The sequence below is a fragment of the Pteropus vampyrus genome, unplaced genomic scaffold (genome assembly GCF_000151845.1).
Source record: "Pteropus vampyrus isolate Shadow unplaced genomic scaffold, Pvam_2.0 Scaffold123, whole genome shotgun sequence".
Lineage (NCBI taxonomy): Eukaryota > Metazoa > Chordata > Mammalia > Chiroptera > Pteropodidae > Pteropus > Pteropus vampyrus.
The window spans coordinates 1128928-1145307 of NW_011888904.1; the positions used below are offsets into that span (position 1 = coordinate 1128928).

Here is a 16380-nt window from a genome sequence, read left to right on the forward strand (position 1 = left end):
CCCCATAGAGGGCACTTTCTTGCTCTGTTCTCACATGGTAGAAGCATCCAGAGAGCTCTGTAGAGTCTCTTTTATAAGAGCATTAATCCTGTTCATCAGAGCTCCACCCTCATGACCTAATCACTTCCTAAAGACTCCATTAGGGGTTCAAGTTCCAACATAAGAATTTTGGGGGGACACAAACATCCAGACCATAGCAGAATCTTAGAACCAGGTCCTTCATGAATATCCTTTCTTCTAGGAACTTGGAGCCACCATGGATAGCGGTTTATAGGAACAATTCTTTATGTTACCATATAGGTTTGCCTTATAACTTTCAAACTGCATAATATCCAGAAAGTCAACAACAGAATAAATCCAAAGACAGCTGAAAGAAGAAAATGATAAAGATAAGAACCAAAATTACTGAAATAGAAAGCAAAATTAGTAGCATCAACATAACCAAAAGCATAAAGGTAAAGTTAGATCTGATAATACAGATTAAATAATTCTCTAGAAAATATAAATTAATCAAAATGACTGAAAAACAAACCTACATGAACCAGTACCACTAAAGAAATTGAATTAGTAATCATAATAATCCCCAATGAAATACACCAGACCCAGATAGTTTTATAGTCAAGTTTTACTGAACCTTTGTTCAGAAACATAAACTAAGAAAACACTACTCCACTTATTCTGTGAAGCTATTATAACCTAAAGCCATCGCAAAATATTTACAGAATAATAACATTTTTATGAAGTCTGAACACTTCAAACTCACATTATTACTTATTGGAATATTCATTAGCAGTAAGAGTACAAAAACATGTAAGGATGGGAGACACCAACTTTAAGACAATGGCAACTTCTGGAATGGAAAAGTTACAAACGATTTCAGTTATATTGATAATGCTTTAATTCTTAGAGAAGAAAACTGAGGTAAATTAAGGTAAAATGTTATGATTTGATAAAGCTAAATGGTAGGTACAGATTTCCATTACTTTATTTTCAGTACTTAAGTGTATATTTAGAATGACTCATAATTTTTTGAGCTCAGCAAATGGTGTTCCTAAGTGTATGTATGTACCAGCTTGGTCAGATATCTTAGAATTACAAATCAAGTATTTAATGTCAAAATTATGATAAATCAGATAAACTTTATGCAGATCTTTCATATACTTTCTTGCTAAGAGGTGTTCTAATTTTTCTTTAATACCTACCTAAGAAATAATAAACACTTATAAACAAATTTTAGGCCAGATGACAAATGACAGAAATGGAAAAGTTCCAAAGGGAAACCTCTATCAAAGAAAATATAGCATTTGGTTTCAGACATGCAGAATGGGTGTGTGTCACAGATCCTAATAAACAAAGCCTGCTATATGGGGTGTGATTCAGGCCAACTATGTGGCTGTGGGAGCTGCCAGCTCACGGAGGGCCAGAGCCACGAGAGTAAGGAGCTGTCCAAGGCTGATGAAGAACAGAGTGACCTCATCTTGAGTGAGGAAGCAAAAAGAAGAGAGGGTACCTTTGGGGTGTGTCAGAATCACCTAGGAGCATTTTCAAACTAGATACAACCCACCTCCACCCTGCTCCCCACCATAAGAATCAACTGCCTTCGTGAGCAGTAAAAATTGAGTTAAAATAGCTTACAAACCACTTGTGTGGAGGGAAAAGAGCAGAGGGCTAAAAATGTATACCCACATGCAGGGTGTGAACGTGAAGAGAAAAAGAGGAGAAGCACCTGATGGAAGGCTGTTGAAGAGACAGACAAGCAAAGGTCTAATACAGCATAAGACCAAATAAAATAAACCCTCTAACAGATTTGAAGCATGTGCAGTGGGGACCCACCCACCCCCAGACATTGCTGTTACCTCTGACTCAGGGCGGGTTTGGCAGAGAAGATTGAAAAGAGATAAGGGTTTCATAGGTAAAGAAGTAAGGGAAGAAAATCCAGGTCTGAAAGAATAGCGTGTAAACATGATTGGGTGTTGGGCTGGGTGAGCCTCCTAGAGTCCCAGCAAGACCACATCCTGCAGCCGCAGGGTGAGTATCGGTGACGTGGGGCTCATCTGCGATTGCAGTGGTCCAGGATCTTGTAAAAAGGTTGTCTGGACAGTGTGTCCTCGTGACTTCCTAATTTCACATACAATTTGCAGGAATGTGCAGAAAGGCGGATGTTTAACCAGACCTTTCCAACATCTCCATTCATCTACTACTATGATGACAAATATGAAATTCGGGAGCGAGAACAGAGAATTAAACGGAAAGTAAAAGGTATGTTATTAGACTTCTCGTTAGATCACCTTTGCAGTAGTTCCTAAATTTATTATTTTTTTGCAATGTCTTTGCCTGCTTTGAGGGTCATTGGTCAGCACAGAAAGTCTTTTTAATAATCACCATAGAAACTGGAACTTTGATCTCCAGAAATCGAATAACCACTTCAGAAATGTTGTGTTATAATCTATTCACAATAAACATTCTTCTAACATAATGATCCCATTTTAGAAAATAGCCGGAAAATACTTCTATCCATATATGTACAGAGTTCTTAAAGGCTCCTTTGAGATTTTTCTATTTGACTGGTGATTACTTTTTCCCTTTGTCTATCTCTAGTATTTTTCATGGAAAGAAAGGTTTTCTCTGCTAGATGATTCCTGGTAATTCCTGGAGCTTCCCAGGAAGTCATTTTTTTTTTTGGCCATGATTAACAAACAGAGCTCCAGGTCCACAGTCACCCTCTGTGCTTTCTTTATTTACTGTTGCTAAAATAAAGTCCTTTCTCACCAAATTATGTAATAATATAAGCCTGTTTTCACTATTTCTGTTCTGTCTTGCAATATACTTCAAGATGGTTTACCAAATTATTTTTCTTGCTTTCAGGACAAAATAGTTCTATGTTTTTCAAGTTAACTTATACATTGTTGACTCTTCTGGCCTTTTTGTTATTCTTTTCCAGGCTTTTTTAAAAAGATTAAAAGGAAATGCACCAAAATGTCATCTCTGGATTAAAGGATTATGGGTGCTTCTGTTTTATTTTCTTTATACTTTTCTGTATTCTCCAAGTGTTCTGTAATGAGTGTTTATAAGTCTTATAATCAGAGAAAAAAACTTTATTTTTAACCTGTTATATTGGCAGCTCTGTGGCACAGATCCACTTTGAGGTTTGCTATGATCCATTGGAATTTTTATTTTATCCTGAAGGCTTTAAGGAATTACTTATTTTTGTTCTATATTCTAGAATTCATCTTTTTGTCCCCTAAATATACTACTTTGTACTTCGTTTTATTTGGGGCGGGGGGCACTTCTTTAATCCTTGAAGTTTTTATTGACATATTAGTTGTCATCCTTCACTGTAACCTTGTCCCCCACCTACCCTATCCAGAATCACTACCATCAGACGTTTGTAGTAAGAGTGCCAAGTCCTGACAAAATATACCATCAGATCTGGCCCCGAAACCTCTGAGATACACATGGTTGTACACATGTGCACACCAACTCTCCAAGCCAGCGATCTCTGCTCTAGAAAAATAATCTGTCCAGTCTGGCATCCACTTGTAAGTACTGTGGCCAGACTTTATCTGCAGAGAGTTATTGAAATGTCTTTTGAGACTGTCAGAAGGACATTTTATGCATCTTGCTTCACCTTGTTGTCGTGGGCTTGAGTTGGTCAGACATGACTTTTCTTCACATAGCTAAGATGATTACTGCTCTCATGGGTCCTCATCTGCATCGTTTCATCTAGTTAAATTGTACCAAACAGAATAAAGATCATTGGACTTCTGGATGTTACCATTTTTAGCACTCAGAAATATAGAGCCACAACCATACAATTTTTAGGGAGTGATTTTTACCTTAGTAAGGACTCTTTAGAATGTCATATCATTAATGCCTTTAAATGTCTGACTTCCCTCTCTGCTAAGTTACTTACAGACCTGTGAAAGCTCTGCATGGACTGTCTAGCTACAGAATATGCAGAAATACTTTTATATTTTCCAGAACTCCAGAAAAATGGAGATTTTCCAAGGCAGTTCAAGAGGCCTCATATGGAAGCAGCAAATCAGAGGTCTCACCATGATGCGAAGAAGAGCCAGGCCTCATGGAAGAACAACAGGTTGCCTCAAGAAAAGCAAGAAACCCAAAGAGGAACCATGAGCAGGAGCAGCAGAGAGCGTGATAAGCACAGGAAGGCCAGCAGGTGTGACGACATGGACGAGGACTTTCCCAGGGGCCCCAAAATCCACTCTCTTCCCGGCACTTTCAAAATCCAGAGGCCTCACAAGTCCTTTCAGCATTCACATCACCACAAACCAAGAGAAGATAAGCTGCCCAAAGACGGCAAGCGGGGCAAGCAGGGCAGGCATAGGAAGAAGGAGAGCTGCTTGGATGAGGATTACAATGATAACCTATTCCTTATTAAGCAGAGGAAAAAAAAGTCTAAACTGTGAGACAGCTTCTGATTTGTCTTTGCAGTGCCTGTCTGGTCCTCATGTCTACGACATCCTGGCAATATTTTCATTAACTATGAGTAAAGCGAGTGTTGTTGGTTTTTGGTTTTTTAATCTCAGCCATACCTAGAGCTGCTGAACAAAGACCGTTGGAGATCTGTTCTCTGTGTCTAAGAAGTTAGTAGGTAAGAAAACAGAAGGATAAACTTGTACTTCCCCTGTTCCAGTCTGTCATTTTTACTCAGAATCCTAGGAATAGAAAGAATTAATCTTTTCAAGAGAATTTTTGAAAATACTTTGAAAACCTAAAAGCTCATCAAATGTAATTCATCTGCAGTGTGAATATGTAAATTAAATCCTTGCAGAAATTAACGCTACTATGAAACATTCATTGATCTTTTTCAGCGTTATTTTTTTTTTAACATTGGAAAGAATAATAGCTATAAATCTAAATCCAGCTTTTCCCGCTTCAGAAGCCCCAACGAGACAGGGAATCGGGTAAAATACAGGTAAGGATTCCATCCAGTGTAAATGTCACAAGATGGTTTTCTTGAAACAAGTGAAAAAGAGTCATCAAAAATTTTAACATAATTGCGAATCGTTTTTTACCATTTTTACAGCCACACTTCAGAAGACTGTCACTCAACTATGTGGAGATGAATTGTTTTAAAAATTGTTTTGTTTTCATGGGTTTTTTAACTGCCACAAAACTATACCGAAATTTTGTACTTGTGAATCTTTTTGTATTTATCAAAGCCTAATGTTAGAATAAAAATAAAATGTCTGAAATAGAGTAAATAAATGTGTCTGTTATGTAAAAAAAAAAAACAATGAGAGTGTGGGTGACAAAGGGCATACTTAGGCTGGACGAGTGACTAAAGTTATTAAATCTCCGTAAACTGGGGTGAAAGGCCCTTGTTGCCCAAGCACAAGTTCTGTGACAGAATGAAATGAGATGGAATCAGTTATCTAGGACAGTTTTATAGTTTTGGATTCTTAAATTTGTACTTTACTCTTCGTGAAGTACACAAACTGCTGTATGTCTGGTAGGACTAGCTCTCTTATCTTTTGGGGGAAAGGAGAATCTCTCCTCTCAAATCTACTTTCATATAAATGGTAGGTCCACTTCTTCAGTCCACACCTTCCCTGTGGCTGCCCAGCTTTCAGCTAAGTGTAAGAGGTCGTGGTGTGTTGGTGCCTGGCTTCCTGACATTGGCCGGGATTGTTTTGACCCTAAGATCAGTGATCAGTCTTTCAACATCCTGCTAAAAGTATCAGCTGGCTTCATAGAGTGGTACGCCTTGAGATAATAGGCATCATTTCCTCAGTAGGACCTGGGGCAAGTGTGGCTTATTCTTGATGTGGTATGACTGGCATTCCTTCTAATGGGAGGGCATCTGCTTTAGGGGCGGAAATGGGATTGCCATTCTCTAGCGTCTTTTATACATAGAAGATCATTTGGAGCAGGGAAGAAAAGAAGCTCCTTTTTTCTTTGTTTCTGTGCATTCTTTTGTTTTTCCTCCCCAGTTTTATTGTTTTATTAGGCAAACATTTTGTTCTGGGGTGTAATTTACCCTTCAGGTCCACATATTTATATGCAGATAGGAAAGTGGCTGAGCTGTTTCACTTGCAGGCATTAGGATGGTAAAAAAAGACCAAGCACAGAGGAGCCTCTGCTCCATTTCTTCTTCATGGCCCTTGGCACCTGGCTCATACAGCTAGTGTTTAGTTAGTTAAAGTTAGTCTATGCACACACTTAACTTTCTGTACAAGAATAGGGACTTTAAAATACAGAGAGATTTCACAATCAAATAAGACTTTAAATGAATAAATACAATTAAGAGAAGACAAGCAGATATCACAAACAGTAAGGATCTGTGTAATTGCTGGGATTGAGAAGACTCTAAATGTCTTTTGCCTTTGGCCCCACTTGGATTAGAAGCAGCCCGAGTGGCCCCTTTCCTGGATTCTAGCTTGGTTCACATTTGACATTCTTGGAATAGAGCAGAGAGAAAGCATCTCCCATTCTGTCAGTGGAAAGCCTTGCTTTTGTAGACCATGCTATTATTATTTCAGAACCATGCTGTTAATAGTGTCTGTTATTGGCTCTTTATTTTTATGTTACACAGGGAGTATATATTTATTTTAAGGGGGAAAAGTTTTTTAAAACATATAAATCATACCTGATTCTAAAGATATGGTTAAAAATGTTAGTGTCTATCCTTCCAGACGCTTTTCTATACATGTACACACTGTTTTTGTAATCTGTTTTTCCACTTAATAGTGAAATTCTTTCCGATCAAATATATATCTACATCATTATTTGTAATGCCTACACGATATCCTTTAATATAGCTATAACATAATATAATCATCTCCCTGTTGTTTCTAATTGTAATTATTTTTTTAAAAAATCCTCTATACACATCATATCTTCTCCAGTTATTTCATTGTGATAAAATAGAACTTACGGGTCAAAAAACATACATGTATTTCATGCAAGTTTTAATACATCTTGCCAAATTATATCCTTGACAGTGTATGAGCGTTTTCATCTCCTGACTCCCACAAGAATATGGAATATTTCCATTTCTTTTTCTCTTTGCCATTCCGATGGGCAAAGAAACATTATTTGTTGGTGCAGGAGTGAAAAGGTTGATGTGGGCTGTGTTTGTGTAAGGAGAGATAGGGTTTACCATATGTCAATAATGTGTTGATAAGAGATGAGAGAAACTTCTCGTAGGAAACAACTGAAAATTCTTCTGCCAACAAAAGATTACATACAAATAAGAAAGCTTATAATTCCTTCATAGTTATCTTGATCCCTTGGTCTTACCATCTTTGTTTTTCAAATGCTGAGGTTGAGAAACCCTAATTGAAACCCCAACCCGTTTCCAAAAGGAACTTTCACTAGGGGTGAGGGGTAAATTTCAGGTTGCCTTCCACATCTGACAGGACGTAGCCTCATCTTATAAGGCTTAGACTTTCATCAGACTGTGCTGGTTTTTGAGAGTTGGGTGGGACATCCGTCTGTCCGAAATAAGGACCACTACTTCCATGGCGTGAAGATCGGCAGACCGTTTGGACCCCTTTGGGGAGAGACAGGTCCACTGCAGACAACCAGCTGAGATGGATATTACTTACTAGTATAACCAGGAAGCATGGATAATGCTAGAGCACCAGGCTGGGTGTTAGCTCTGTGGAGATAAATACAGAAAAGTGGTGTGAGAACAAAGGGAGTCAGCTCGGGGGATAGAGGCAAGTTGGGGACTATCTAATGGGACATTCGATTGGTCAAAAATGGCGATAGGATGTGGGAGCCATCACCAGGACCCAAGTTCAGCACAGGCCCTTAGGGTTTGGGCTTAACATTTCAAAGAAGTACCATCCAAGACATGGTTTATTATGCACGCCATGCAAAGAATAATTTCACATGATGAAGCTGTTTTACAGTTCTATCTAGAGAGAACAATTTATGTTACTGGTATGTTTAATGTATATTTAATGTACGCAATAGACATTGTACCTACCCATTCTAACAATTGCGAAATAGATCACTTCTTACAGTGATTTAGTAGGAAGCGTTTCCAATAAAACCCAGTAAGGGAGTGGGGAAGTGAGACAGGGATGAGAAGGAATCCAAACCGGCTGCCTTATCAAGTCAAGTCCCACAGCGGGTAGCTTACAGACGCCCCAAAGAGCCCTAGAGACGGTCTAAGCCACACCTCAAAGTTGCCCTGATCAGGGGCAACAGAGTGTGTGTATGTACCTTGTTTTGTTTTAAGTCAGTCATTGTTTATGAGCTGCCCGCAGGAGCCTTTCCCAGTGGACTCTGGCTGTCTATGCACCCAAGCAAAGTGGGTTTGGGCAAGTAGAGGACAGCCCTCTCCCTGACAGAGACACGGGGATATGAATAAAACACTAACATCTCTGCTACAACCATTATCTCAGAACAGTTCTTTCCACCGTAGAATACTTGGCAGTCATACACCAAAACGTTTTTTTATGTTATTTTTGAGTGCAGAAAATACAACTCATTTTGATGTACTATATCTAACCACTTCCTCAGTAAGAGTTTTATCAGCTTGTTACCCATATATATGACAGTGAAACATGAAAGAGTTCAGAATATCAAATATATTGCAACATTTATCATAGTCATTATCAAAAGTAACTTTGGGAATTTCTGCTTCCAGCCAAGGTTGGACTACCAGGCCAGATTTACCCTCCAACCTGAAACAATGTAAAAAGTAACATAAAGCAGTTTTCAACACGTGGAACATCAGACAAGGGAGGACAGTGAACTGTGAGAGATGGCAAACAAGTGAGGTGTGCCCTCTGCTTGCACCAGCCGACTGCTTAGAGTTTCCTGGTTGTGGAGCAGGAAGAGGAAACCCAGGAAGAGACTTCGTGGTCTGCTTAAGTTGAGGAAACAGAGTCAGAAAAGTCAAAGTGGCTAGAGTTTGCAGAGAGCTGCACAGAGAACCCAAAGATCTGCAGGGTGTCCTCCTGGAGTCTTCAGCTAAGTGAGTACTGGTCAGTGCTTATGTGTGAGGAAACCACCTAAAAGGATTAGAGGGAACTATTTCTGGAGCTCACACAGGGCCAGCAGTAGTTTCTTTTCTCACCAGTCAGTGTGGAAAAACCCCATAGTTGTAACATTTACAGCGGTCCCCAACCTTTCTGGCACCAGGAACCGGTGCTCCTATGAGAATCTAATGCCTGATGATCTGAGGTGGAGCTGAGGCGGTGATGCTAACGCTGGGAAGCAGCTGCAAATACAGATGAAGCTTCACTCGCCTGCTGCTCACCTCCAGCTGTGTGGCCCAGTTCCTAACAGGCCACTTACTGGTAGCAGTGCACGGCCCGGGGTTGGGGCCCCCTGGACTAGAGTACTCAGAAGAGTTTTTACCTCAGTAATGGGGACAAGTTAGCCTTGGTGTAAACTCTTCTCAGTTCTGCCTAACTAGCTTAAAAGCAAGACCCGAAGGAGTTATTCTGTTTCCAAATATCTTAACCAGTTCCAGGAACACAGCTCAAGACCAGTTATAGGAATACAAAAATGTGTAGCACCCAGTAAAGTACAGTTCACAACGGAATACTACGAAGGTGCAAATTAATCGAGAGTGACAGCAGATCCATGGTTGCCCGGGGGTGGGGATGGTGAGGAGAGGTGAGAAACATTACTAAGGGTCCGTGGAATATGAATATTTCTTGTTGGGGTTGATGAACACATTATTTTGATTATGATGGTTTCACAGGTGTATTCATATGTCAGAAAAGTCCAATTTCATTTGTAATCTACTGGAAACATTTTAATGTTTTTTCACTGAATTGGGAATATTCTGAAAAAAATCGAGTGAGGCTAAAGATCAGTAAGTAGTCCACAGGCCATCCTGTTTCGCTTCCTCCTTTGCCCATGTGGGGCCAAGAAGACTGATTACAAGGCAAGTATCCCACTGTAGGGGCTTAGGGGAAGGCACTGGCCGACCTTGCAGGCCCAAGCAGTAGGAAGTGTGTTTAAGAAGCATGCTGGTGAGAACCCACTGCACCAGCACCGGGGAACCATGGCCCACCTACTTGTGTCCAGCTTCCCGGCCTAATGTTCAAAACCTCTCCACCTCGCCTTCTGCAGTTCTTCACTCCTCTTCCTCCTATGCCCTTCACACTCACAGAGACCTTCATGACCACCCTAGGCAACGCTAACCCTTCTCTCCTTAGTATTCCTACGGTCTGAGTTGATTTAGTCAACAAATATTTTCCCTGGACCATTTTTATGCCAGGTAGTCTTCTTGCTTAAGGTTTACTTTATTAAGAGAAATCTCAAACCTCAAATCTCAAATCTCAAACAAGCAATTGAAGAGACAAACACAAAAATGAAGATTTTGTCATGTATGTAAGGAGTGCAGGGATCAATATGGATTGTCCTGCCAGTAAAAAGGTCAAGGGGGGGCTAGGCAGGACCTCTAATGCCCAGGACTTCTGATGGATCTTCCTAACAGGATAAAAAGCTTCTAGGTTAACAAAAGAGGAAGAGCCCTTTAAGGAGAAGCAACCATATCAGTAAAGGCATGGAGATAAACAGCAAGGGCGCACCCCGTATTTGTTCCCTGAGGCTGTGGTAACAAATCACCGCAAACTAGATGGCTTAAAACAACAGAAATTTGTTCTTAGAGTTCCAGAGACCAGAAGTCCAAAATCAAGATGTTAGCAGAGTCGGTTCCTTCTTAATGGTCCGAGGGAGAATCCATTCCTTGCCTCTCTCCTAGACTGGTGTCCATTGGCAGTCCTTGGCGTTTTGGCTTATAGATGCTCAACTCCCATCTCTGCCTCCATCTTCTCTCTGTATATTCTTGCTTGAGGTTGGCTTTAGGACCCACACCAAAACCAAGATAGTCTCATTCCAAGATCCTTATTTACATCTGCAAAGACCCTATTTTCAAATAAGTTCACATTTATGGTTACTGGAGATTATTAAGACTTGGATATCCATCTTTTGGAGGAACATTCTGCAACGCACTACACACTCCAAGACCCGTAAGAAGAATTGCTTTTACCAAGTTGCACTTGGGTTTTATTCTCTGAGCTTAAATTGGGGGATGCAGTATTTCATCTGTTATTTTCTCCTGTTTGAATTTCCATTCTGATTTATACTTTGCTCAAGACTATTGTAATTATTCATAATTCGTCCTTATGTCCTCATAACTCAATTGCTTTTGCGAAATATATGTTGAGCGAATAAATGAACTGAAAGCATCTTTCAGGTTTGGGAGCGGCAGCTCCTTACAGATCTTTACCAAAGGAGTTGCAGGGTACTGATGGGTCAAGAAGGCAGCCTGCAGCTCACTGAAGGGGGACTGAGCAGCCACGAGAGAACGTATGTCTCTTTCTAAACAGGGAAGAGGAGAGAAGGTATGTCTCTTTTTAAACCCTTGGCTATGAAAGGTGAATGGGACAGAGGACTGGCTGGAGTCAGGTCACTTTTGACAGAAGGTGCTACAAGAGAAGAAGATGATAGAGAAGTGAAGAAAACTCAGTGGCACTCGAGGAGGAATGGATGGATCGATCCAGAGAGAGGCGTGGAAGGGATTGAAGGCAGGTATGCAGACAGGTGAGCAAGGTGAGGAAATGGTATCCTCAGAGCTTTCCTTTTGATGGAGAAGCTTTTCCAAGGATAAGGAAATAAGGGTGTGGGAAGGTATAGAAGGACCACCAAAGGGAAGGGGGAAGGGAAAGTCTCTGGGAGCCATTAGAATGGTGCTGGGGACAGGGCAGGTTGGAGACCAGGAGGCTCATATCTTCTATCCACATGAGGAAAGGTCCTCTCCAGAAATGCCTGTGGCTGCCCAAGTGAGGGGACAAGGTGGTTACATGTGCAAAGGAAGGATTTCCTGTGGAAAAACCAGACTGTCAATCTGCTTAACTTTTCATATCAAAGAATTCAGTCCTGTATAGACTAGTGAAGAGTCCTTACGAATTTCCACATTTGTCCCCCTAAGTATGTCTACCAAACATAAGTCATCCTCTTACACATATCAGACCAGTGTAAACACATTACTAATTGGATGCTATCACAAGAAAATGTGCTATTTTGAGCTCTGATACCTTGTGACCTCCTCTCTGGGCCTGTTTCCTCATTCTAAAATTGGAAGCAGTGGGGTTATTCTGGATGAGTTCTCAGTCCCTCCTCTGGTTTTCTCCTGCCTAATGATCATCAGTAGCCCTGGGCATCACTGCTGGCTCAAGAACAATCCTTACCAGCCAGGGCGCAGCACAGCCTCCCTGCAGCAGCCCTCAGTCAGACAGCAACTCAGCAAGTCCCAGCCTGCTCAGCTCTGCCAGCCGTATCCAGGTCAGCAACTCTGGCCGTCTTTCCATGACCCAGCCTCTGAGAACCTTCTTGATCTAGGTACTTCCCTTCTCCATCCATCTTTCCAGCTGCTCAGGTCAGGCCCAACGCCTCTTTTAGGAGAGTCTTCCTACAGATTTTTCGTGGTCCGACAAGCTACACCCTCGTTCATGCCTCACCAACAATCATTTAGACGTGGCTTGTGCACAGCCTAGGAACTTTATATAAGTGTGCTGTGATTGTTGGCTAAATGTCACACTTATGGACATTTTAAGGAAAAGTTTGGTATCAATCCCTTGATCATGAATATAATCTATCCATTCGATACCATTTCAATGGGAAATTCAGTTTCAGTGTGGGTCAGGTCCCTTCCCAGCACCTTTTTGCACAGAGCTAGCCTTAAGTGCTTAGAACTGGGTGTTCTATAGCAGACTCATGGAGACAGTTCTTTGTTTTTAGCTTCCACAACACTGATCGTTCAATCCCCAAAGTCAGAAGTGAGGAAAAGAGTTTACAGAAGAAAGCAAGAGCCAGCAGTTCCCACAGCAGAGCCAGATGGGAACCCGTGAAGAACCCTCGGTCCACAGCACAACCCTGGTCCTATGCCCATGCCGAGGACACCCTACCCTTGACAAGCTTTCGTCTTCTCGAGTGGGTGAGACAGACACAAACCCCATTCAATTCTGCAACGAAGATTTATTCAAGCTCACACAATTGTAGGGGTTAGCAAGTTCAAAATCCATAGGGCAGGCCAGCAGGCTGGAACTCAGGCAGGATTTTTATCTTATAGTTTAGAAGCAGAATTTCTTCAGGAAACTTCAGTTTATGCCCTTAAGGCCTTCAATTGAATGAGGCCCACCGAGTCACCGGATTGTAGATATTATTCACATCTACAAAATGCCTCCCCAGCAACATCTAGACTAGCGTTGGCCTCAACAACTGGGTGCCATAACCTAGCTGGCTAATTTTGACACAAAATTAACTATCACAATGGTCTCTATCTCAGATATGAACACTGAGGCAGAGAATGGCAAACTGAGGCAGAAATCTGACAAAACCCTAATCCCTAGAATAAGGTTCCAGGCCTGTCATGTAACTTGTGTACCTTGGTAATAATTTTACATCATTTCTGCTTCCTACATAAAATTCTTCACAGACCAGAACCAAGCTGGTCGTCTCTGGGGCATATCATGCCAAACACCGGTGCAGCTGGGCATGAGACCTTGGTTTGGTGCCGAGAATTCTTCCTGACTGGATTTTCCAGCAGTGGGGACAGGGCTGGGGTGCAGTGGGCTTCTGGTCCCTGGAGGTGAGCAACCAGAGTGATGGAGAAGATTCAAATATCTACTGAGAGGGGAACCAGGGACTGGGAGGAAGCCCCCCAGAGGGTCTATGAATTCTGATAGCTCTAGGTACTAGAAATGTTGCTCAGAAAAGTCCCTGCTTCCTCCTCTCCATGCCCCTCCCCAACCCGCAAGTGAGGCATCAGAGGTTGGGGCAGAACACGGAACCTCCCTGAAATAGAAACCATCTGCGTGCTTTTCTCACCCTTCCCCCGCCAGGCCCTCTCCCCGGCCAGCCAGCCTCGCCTGGTTAGTCTTTCTGGGAGGCGAGCTTATACTCTGTCTCGGCCTCCTTTCACACCCCACCTCATCCTCCACACCCACCCCCAGCGGAGCCTCAGGGGGGCCAGGGGATCCACCATCGGATCCACCATCCACAGGTCATGGGTCACCAGCCACCTCTCTTCTGTTTTCACTTACACCCAATTAATCATCTCTTCCTAGTGATTTGCATGGCAACCCTCCTGCACTTCGCTGCTCAGGGGAGTTTTCTGGTTTCATTGCCTCAATTAACCTTGGCCTCCTGGGTTCCTCTGGATCCCCCTGCCACCTCACCACAGAGCAGCCTCTAAAGCCTGCCTGTCTGTGCTCCGTGGGGTCCTTGTCTTCTCACAGGTCTTCCTTTCCCGTCAGCAAGCCAGGCTCTGCTTACGGTGCCATCTTGCCATGGCGGGATCTGGTGGATGTTAGAGCTGCAAAGGCCTAAAAGATTGTCTAGTCCACTCTGGCCCACTCTACTTCACCCCCATTTCACAGATGGGAGAACTGAGACCAGAACATGGAAAAGGCTTGCCCATGGCTAAACCTCAAGTCAGATGCAGAGCTGGGTCTAGGTGTTGGGACTTTCCCCCTCAGCCCATTTTGTCAACAAAAAACAGCTTCTCTGAAAACTTTAACACATCAGGAGTGAGTGAAAAATGTATTTCATGTTTAAATATTGAATCTCAACAGTCTTGCACCCTCTGATCAGATGGCAGCTATTTGCAAGACACTCTGGGCATAGCTACAAGCTGGGCTGTGGCATGGAGCCAGGGGCAGATAGAAGAGACCTCTCTCCCAGCCGAGAGCTCATTTAGCGCAGTGAGCTGAGCACCTCAGAGGTAACACCCCACAATGTCATCACCAAGAGCCAGGGAGCAAATGAACCCAGAGATACAGGAACCAGACCTTAGGATGGGGAGAAAACTGGGAAGAAGTGGGGAGCCGTAGCATGAAGAGACACCTGAAAGACCTCAAGTTTCCAGACTGTCAGGGGCCGACACAACACAATAAAAGAAACTGAGGCAGAAATAGTTCCTAGGACAAAGGAACTATCAAGATCAGAAAACCTACAACATGGGGGACCTCCAAAAATTATGTCTAGAACCCTCTATGGTACATATGGGGAAACTGAGGCCCAGAGAGAGCCTCATATCCCACACTGAGTTAGGGTCAGAGCCAGGACTGGTGGCCAGGCCCCTGCCTCCCAGTGTGGGGCTTTCTCCACGAGCTGGGACTGAGGCACAGGGGCAGGGTTTGGAGGAGGCGTGAAGCAGGGAACGTCAATGGCTGGTTGAGCTTCTCAGAGCTCTAGAGGCTGGTGAGGCAGAAACAGCCCAGAGGAAAGCTGGGTGACTCTGTAGCAACAGACTCCTGAGGTGCTGTGGAGAAACCAGTGTGGTCGTGATAGGGAAAGAAGGGCTGTAAAAGTGAAATTTGCAATTTGTGACAGGGGGAAACTGAAAATGTGTTCTCCATTCCATGCAAATTATCTGTGGCCTTTTGTCCTACAGCTGCAACTGCTCACAACTTACACAACGCCAGGAACGCTGGGGTTCCCATGGTCTGCGCCCAGGAGGACAGCAGCAGAGGCCTTTCCCAGCCTGGGATGGACGTGCCCGGAGGCCCAAGCTCCATCAGTAGGTGCCTGCTAGGCTGAGAGTGGCCCCCTTTGCACTTGGCGGAGGGGACCTTGTAGGGACTACTCTCCTACGGACAGAGCTCAGGGCCCTTGCCATCAGCTCCAGATTTTCTGTCCTTTTCATCTCCTGCCACTCCCCCTTTTATTTCACCCCTAGACACCCCCACATTTTCGCTTCTGTGAGAATTTGCTCATCTTACGTCTCCTGCCAGAAATGCCCTCCTTTCTTTGCTTCCCCCAACTCTGTCAGCCTGATCCGAAATTCCATGAAGAAACCTGCTGTTCCTCCCAACCTCGGTGGACTTCCTTGTCCAGCACATATTCATTTTCACTTGTCTATTTGTACTCTTAGTCCCCCGCAGAAGACTGGGAGCCCCTCGAGGGCAGGTACTGTGTCGGTCCCGTCTTTGCTTGGCCCCCATTAGGAGGCCAGGAATGGCAAACATCTGGCACGCGTGCTGCCACCGTTTCAGTCAGAGCCCAGGGTAGACATTGCTACTCAATCATGATCTCTTTTCCCTTGGAATCTCAGAGGCTTCACTCTTAGACACCTGGTTCCAGGTAGGCACTGCCTGGCAACCAAGACCGTCTCTCTTGATGAAACTAGTGGCTGTCCCTGAGATGGATGCTCAGTAAATGTGTAACTCAGATCTCAGCTGGGGGCTACTGGCCCCTCAGAGACTGGCTCCAACCCCATGGTCTGTGCTTTCTGGGATTGCTGAGAAATGCCAAGGCTGACTTTCTCATGCTGCCTCAGCCTCCCTCCTGAAACAATCAAGACAGGAAACAGAATCTTTCTCAGTAGACACATACATGCACACATGCTCATATTCTTCCACAAACATACACACGTTCACA

At 43.2% G+C, this 16380-nt stretch overlaps 1 protein-coding gene across 2 annotated transcripts in view; it reads left to right on the top strand.

Moving 5' to 3' along the window:
- Window positions 1–5223, top strand: part of ZCCHC7 (zinc finger CCHC-type containing 7) — a 189931-nt gene extending 184708 nt beyond the window's left edge. For both annotated transcript variants that reach the window (XM_011366207.2, XM_023534217.1), the window contains 2 exons: window positions 2142–2259; window positions 3982–5223. In XM_011366207.2, the coding sequence (XP_011364509.1) occupies window positions 2142–2259; window positions 3982–4430 (567 nt within the window). In that variant the 3' untranslated portion in view covers window positions 4431–5223. The remainder of the gene's footprint in view (window positions 1–2141; window positions 2260–3981) is intronic.
- Window positions 5224–16380: the final 11157 nt, after the last annotated feature.